Source organism: Otolemur garnettii, unplaced genomic scaffold (assembly GCF_000181295.1).
Source record: "Otolemur garnettii isolate 467f Iridium unplaced genomic scaffold, OtoGar3 scaffold00176, whole genome shotgun sequence".
Taxonomy (NCBI): domain Eukaryota; kingdom Metazoa; phylum Chordata; class Mammalia; order Primates; family Galagidae; genus Otolemur; species Otolemur garnettii.
Window position 1 is genome coordinate 3,286,294 of NW_003852571.1, and position 7,335 is coordinate 3,293,628.

The following is a 7,335-nucleotide window of genomic DNA, read 5'->3' on the forward strand; positions in this document are numbered from 1 at the left end:
ACTAGATCCCATGATTTTTCTCCATCAACCCTCTGAACAGACAATACATGTTCAGACAAGATGTTTCTTTGGTCAAAGGGCACCTGTAGGCATTGTTCATTTTGAGGACACATGTTACTGTTGTCACCTAACTTGAGTCTGTTAGAATTTTACCTTCTTTCTCACTACAGTTGTGCCCAAAATAATTTGTACATATCATGATAATGAATAAACAGCAAAGATCCAATAATAAAAATACATAGCATTATTAACAGACTACAGGATTCCTTTTCACAATCATTTTATCCTTTTCAACCTATAAGTATTGATGAAATTCTGTTATTATTCAAAGGATGTTATTTTTTCCAACAGTATATTCCCACAAATAGAAGTAGTTTTGGAGTAAAATCTTTTGTTCTGTGTGACTGCAAAACTGGATATGTTTAAGATTTTATTGTTTACTGCAGTTCATGCATGGACATAGATGATCATGAAAATTCTGCTAAAATTGGCAAACTGGGGAATACTGTTACGACACTGTAAAACTATATCTTCCAGGGCCACACTCTGGTCACTGGTGACCAGCACACAAGTCCATCATTATATCTGCTTCTACATGGCAATGAAACAAACACATCTGGGTATGGAACGCTCCAGAGCTAGTGATTTACATAGAGGAGAACCAACATATTGATCTCCAGATTGGTTATCATTCTGCTGAATTACTAGAAACTAAACAAATACATTATAAAACAGACCAGCAGTGAAGCCAAGTGTCACAGCAGATCTTAACTGTGTGATGGGTGCTGTTGATAAGAGTAGGATGACTTTAAATTCTATAAATATTATACAGAAAGCATTAAAGTGGTAAAAAAGGTTTTTTTCCCACATGCTTGCTTTATCAATTTATAACACTTATGTACTTTACAAAACTCTGATCGATAAAAATGTAAACTTTAGGAAATTTCATATATGCCTAATTAGAGAAACCCTGGAAAAATATCCAGTTGACAAGATGACTAACTCTGGAGGAAGAACTGTTTGTGCTAACAACCATCCAGTCTCACAGAAAGGCATTTTTCCATCAAAGCACAGCCACCCCACAGGGATGTGGCAAAACACCCCTGGATATGTGTTGTCTGCACAAAACATGGGAGTGAAGTGAAGCTCGGTGTCTGTGCGCTCAGCGTCATCCTGGGCTACCACGGGACCATGCTGTGAATTGTGCCATACAAAAAAAGATTATTAAATTTCTATTGATATGGCAAAGCTTTATCATTTCATATTAATTTTTTTGTTTGCATATTAATTTTTTATAAATATAAAATAATGAAACTAAAACCAACTTGGGTGAATTATTTTGTTTAGTAAGAAACCAAGAAATGTCCAGAGGGCCGTGTGCCTTACTGTTTGGTGTGAGCGCTGCCTGCCCTGACTGGATGTTGGGTTTCCGAGAGCTGCGCAATTGCAGGGCTAATCTGAAGCCTCACACACTGGTGGGGCAGGGTGGGTGTCAGTCCTGATTTGCCTGCAGCATGCTTGTGTCACTTCAATTTTTTAAAAAGATTTTTTAAAAGAAAGCGAATGTGAATAACCACAGGAACAGACTTGTGAGTGCACACTAAAAGTCAGGGCCATGGTAAACCGTGATTTAAGGTAAATCTTAAAGGAACTGTCAAACATGGCAATGAACGAGAAATTTAAATATTTTGCTAGTTGATTAAAACAAAATCTCATTGGTAAATCATTTCTTCATATAACGAGGGGGTCCCATCCCTGATCCTCTGCCACACCCCGCCTCAGTGCTCCCCCATGCTGTCAGGACTGCCAGAGACAGAAGGCAAGAGCATGACCTGCTCTATGCTCTGGGTGGGGGGGTGGGGCTGCCTTCCGCAGGGTCCTTCCCTGCACAGGTACCCTCCCTGCTGGCTCTGCAGATAGGGCCTTCCGCTGGGAGTCATCATCACCAGCTAGTTGCCCACACACATGCCCTCCCTCCCCCAGCATCTTCTGAAACAGACGCCCTGCTTAGAAGCCCCTCTGGGCTGTATCTTTGACTTTCAAGCTTAACCTCTTTAAGTGGAGCCCAGTGTGTTCCTGTTCTCCAGCAGAAAGCCTCCACCACCAGGCTGGACCTGAGTGGAAGGGGCCCTGCCACCCCTCACCCTCTGCCACTGTCCTCGATCCCTCTCCTCTACTTCCATCTTGCTTGGCCCTGTTGCTCTTGGCCTCCTTTGTCAACCTCACTTAGGGGTCCACAGCCACTCACTGCACTTGGAAGAAAACCAAGTTCTTTGCCATTTTTTTTTTTTTTTTTGAGACAGAGTCACATTATGTTACCCTCGGTAGAGTACCATGGGGTCACAGCTCACAGCAACCTCAAACTCTTGGGCTTAAGTGATTCTCTTGCCTTAGCCTCCCAAGTAGCTGGGACTACAGGTGCCTGCCACTATGCCTCGCTATTTTCTGTTGTTGTTGTTGTCATTGTTGTTTACCAGGTTCAAACTTGCCAGCCCCAGGGCATGTGGCTGGTACCCTAACCACTGAGCTATGGGTGCCAAGCCACCTTGCCAAGATTTTCAATCCTCTGAGGGTTCTGCCCTACCAACCTGTCCCACTACTTTATGGCCTCACCTCCTTTCCCCACCTCTGGCCTCCAGACCTCACCAGCCCTTCCACTCCCAGACCCCTGGCAATGCTGGGCTTTGCAGCAAGGGTAGAGGCTTGGAGGTCATGCAGCCTAGAGATCTTAGAGATACGCCTTCTCACTGAGGCTCCACTGGTTCCAAATACCAAGATTTTATTCTTATAGAATCTCTTCCACAAACATGAACTTTTAGTTTATAGACTTAAAAATGTAAAACTTCTGAAACGCTGTCCAAAGAGTTATATGAAACAACTAATTAAATAAAGTTTTTGTTATCAAAACAGCAAACATTTCTAGAGCTTCTTGATTATTTAACATTTTCTGGAGACCTTTATACTCAGTAATATAATGTATCTAAAATAGTAGAAGAAAATAGAAAAATAAGTGTTGTGGGGAAAAACAACCAGCTTTTTAAAAAAATTTCTTTTCATAACATTTTTCCTCAAATATTTACTTATCCTATTAATTACCATCTATTTTCAAGTTCTAAGTATAAGAATGATCACATTATTTTAAATAACCTGACTTGATTGCAAATGTTAATATTATTTTAAAATTTAATTTGGGGACCTCTGTTTCAAAATTAAAATATAACAATGAATATAACAAAGTATATTTTCATTTACAAATATGCCTATAACTCTAAGTAAAAATTAAAAAAATGAATAGAACTGAAAACAAACAACAATCAGGATAAATTAGTAAATCTGGTATTTCCTTTAAATGCTAATTGAATTGCTGGCAAATTTTCAAATTTCCATTTTAGAAGTGGATTTCTGTAAAAAAAAAATTAATTGTTTGTTCCTTGCATTCAGACATACTGGAAAGGCCGAGTCACGTGAATGCAACACGGTCCCCAGGCGCCTGCAGCCCGCACAGGACCCCACTTACTATTGTGCACAGTCGATCAGCTGGTACTCATTGGACCTCTCGAAGCACGCCTTCACGCCTTCATCATCCCAAAGTTTTTTCACATGATCAAAGAACTCCTAAAGTTTGAAAAAGTAACAAGAAAACATGTGTTAGAACCTTTCAAAAAGTTAAAAGTAAAAAGAAAGTGCAAAAGAATTTTTTACAGATAATACATAAATCTTCTCTGTGGAAGTTTATACAGTAAAATGTACAGATCTTATGTTCAGTGTGATGAAAATGTATGCAGATGTGTTACTACTCAAGTCAAGTTCTAAGGCATTTTTATCGTTCCAGAAGGCCCTTCAAAATAAGACTTGTAAGTCAAACACAACACCATGTGTAAGCTTTAAATCTGACAGTATAATCTTAGTCTTTAGTGCTCAGTAATTTAACTAGTTGAACTTCCACCTCAGCAATAAAAAATGAACATCATAATGGCAAATCTGCTTTTAAATCTCCCCTGTGGGGGCCAAGGTAAGGGAGGGCCAGGTAGGTGGATTAACATTTGGCCCAGATACAGTAGGTACATAAAAAGGGAGCCTTTAAAGTCACCCTTTGGGGATAATTTATTTATTTTTGTTTTGTTTTACATTAAAAAAACCTGTGGCTCATGCCTGTACATCCTGGCACTCTGGGAGGCGAAGGCTGTGGGATTGCCTGAGCAAGATTGAGACCCCATTTCTAAAACTAATGGGGCGTTATGGTGGGCGCCTATAGTCCTAGCTACTTGGGAGGTGGAGACAAGAGTCTGAGGTTGCTGTGAGCGGTGATGCCACTGCACTCTACTGAGGGTGACAAAGTGAGACTCTATCTTAAAAAAACAAAACAAAACAAAACAAAACAAAAAAACTATAAGTGTGAACTGGCCACTGTTCTCAGTTTCACCCATTATGGCAAGCAGAATGTTCTGAAACGACATTCCTTAGCTTAAGATAAAAGGAGGGTTCAGGAATCAATAATACTGGCAAACTACCCAAAATGAGGAATGGAAGCAACTAAGGACATTAGCTGCTAAACACGAAAGGAGCCACAAATGTTCACACAACAGTCTTCTCTGTCTGCCTTCCACCTGCAGGTCCGGAGGCTCCAGGGAGCCTTTACACGCCTCACACCTGCCACAGTTCTAAACAATCAACGTAGATTCTTTGAATAAGGTGACCAGATTTTAACATTGGTAAAGCGGGACACCATTGATGGAGGGTGGTAATGGTGGTGGTGGTGGTTCTTAATTAAAAATTTGGTCTATATGGAGCAACAAAAATTTTCGTAGAACGCAAAAATAGTATTGTAATGTATTTTTAAAAATTACAATTTACAAATATAATACATTAAAAAATTATGCATAGTATTATTTTATTCTTTGGCATATTTCTCATTTGAGTGAATTTTTTTAGTAGATTGCTGCTCTTGTTTAAAAGGTCATGGCTCGGCGCCTGTGGCTAAGGTGCCAGCCACATACACCTAAGGTGGCGGGTTCGAATCCAGCCTGGGTCCGCCAAACAACGATGGACACAACTAAAATACAGCCAGGCACTGTGGCAGGTGCCTGAGGTCCCAGCTATTTCGGAGGCTGAGGCAGGAGACTCGCTTGAGCCCACGAGTTGGAGGTTGCTGTGAGCTGTGATGCCATGGCACTCTACCCAGGGGGACAGCTTGAGGCTTTGTCTCCAAAAAAAAAAAAAGGTCATGAAATTTTTCACAAGAATTTGTTAAATTATATTTCACACATAAAATGGCTTTCAAAGTCTCAACACTTAATTGTATATTCCCTTTCTGTTCTCCCGCCATTCCCTAGCTTGTCATGCATTCTTTCCAAAAATGGGGACTTTTTTAAAACGCCCTGGGACATGGGACAAATTGTTAAAAATTGGGACTGTCCCGCCAAAAGCGAGACATCTGGTCACCTTATCTTTGAAGGAAAAAATTAAAGTACTGGTACTTTTTCTTAAAGATACACAATTCTGTACAAAGGTGGAAGCAAGTATTACAAGGCCTGAAGCTTATACCATCTGGGGGCCCTCTTTGATAAAAACTCCAAATAATGACTACCACAAAAATCAGGCATGAAACTCAGGTTTTACTAGCTTTTAGTAAATCCAATTCTGTGTTTAGTTTTAGGGACAATTTTGTAAGTTACGGCACAGTGTCTGTATCTGTCTGTTACCATTATCAACAAATCCAAGTTACACAGTTGACAAAAAATAGACAATCTCTCCCTGAAGAAGAGCAGCTGAACCTCGCAATTTTTGTCTTTCTCCCTAGTTTTATGTTTCCTTTTGGAATATTCCTCTGATTCTCTCATCACTCCAGTAAAGGAGTGGTAAGAAAAAAAGGTTTCCTTGTGTGAGCCAAATAGCCACACAGACACACCTGTGTGAAGACAGACACAGCAGGCTGCTGTCAAGATAGCCGGTGACTCTGGGGACCTGTCTTCTTTCCACATGATATAGGAAAGTACCTTCCACTGCAGTGACTGAACCACAACTGCCACATTTTATTCAAGTTCACATGGGAATCATTCACACAGCTTTGCCAAATAGCAATTTTAAAAAATGACTATGACCAGAGTCATCAGTCTAAACATTATCAACAAAAAACATTGTTGAACCCTGTACCTCGTGTCTGAGAAAGGAGCGGGGAGGAAGAAGGCACCGACCAGGACACACGCTGTGGGTCAGAGGTCAGTGGGGGTGAGAAGTCCAACCCTGAGCAGAAGCGCAGACCTGGGGCTATGGAAAGCCTGGCTTAGCAGTCTGGGAGAGATGGAGGCCACAGTGGGAAGGCCCTGCTTTTACTCACTTCACATCACACTGAGACACGCGGGCCTGGCCTCACTGTGGGGGCTGCAGTGAGGGAATACTGTGCAGAGGCAGGGGTCCAGGGTCACACTTCCCTGGCACCCCTGTGCTGTGACCTGGACCTTGACTTTGGAAGTGGTTCACCCAACCAGCTGCCCACTCTCAGTGCCCTCAGACCTCCCCTCCTGCTGCTCCCTGTTTCCTGAAAAAACCTCTCCTACCTCCTTTTGTGTTAATTTCCTGTATGTCACAGTAAGGACCTCAAGCACACAACATTCCCTCCTGTTTAGTTCTTGTGCAGTTCTTATTTGTTGAGTGTACTCTGAGCACGATACTTTAACATGTAAGATCTTACTTCTGTCTCACAAAGCCGGAAGAGGTGGCTGCAAAGTGACTCACCCAAGGGCACACAGCTGTGACAGCAGGGCATCTGTCCTTTTCCACACACGTTTTTAGCCACTATGTGCACCACCACCTTTTACTAAATGTATATTAAATAATGTCCTGTCCTCTAGTTTTCTTCTGGATTTCTTTAAAACCACTATTACTAATATAATTTAGTAAATCCACTCTTAACAGTTTGATCAAAGTACAGGGCATCTAGTACAAGAAACTCTTGTTAAAGCTACACAACAGATACTCCTAAGGACCCCTTACCCCTGGAGCTCAGGGACTTGTAGTTCCAGAAGGCTCCACACAGGATGAGCCCTAACTCCTTGCGCAGGGGAAGGGAAGAGCTAAAGCCTGAAGTGAGATAGATTACAGAGGAGGGTGTGGACCCAGAGTCAAGACACAGTTTGGGGGGTATGTATTGAAAGCAATAGTAAACTAGGAACTGGGGGCACTTTGACTTTTAAATAGATGTTTTAGGTAACATTAAAGAAACAAATAACACATCTCTCTTCACTGTAGCTTCCCCATTCCACACTGGTGAACAATGGCGTTGCACTAAACACAAAGAGGTTCCCTTGGTTCTAAGTGTTTACTTTTTTTTTTTTT

The 7,335-nt window shown here is 41.4% G+C and overlaps 1 protein-coding gene across 3 annotated transcripts in view; it reads right to left on the minus strand.

Moving 5' to 3' along the window:
- The window catches only part of GNAL (G protein subunit alpha L), a 230,983-nt gene that overhangs the window by 39,472 nt on the left and 184,176 nt on the right, over nt 1-7,335 (minus strand). For all 3 annotated transcript variants that reach the window (XM_003800476.2, XM_003800475.2, XM_012811826.2), the window contains one exon: nt 3,518-3,615. In XM_003800476.2, coding sequence (XP_003800524.1) covers nt 3,518-3,615 — 98 coding nt within the window. The remainder of the gene's footprint in view (nt 1-3,517; nt 3,616-7,335) is intronic.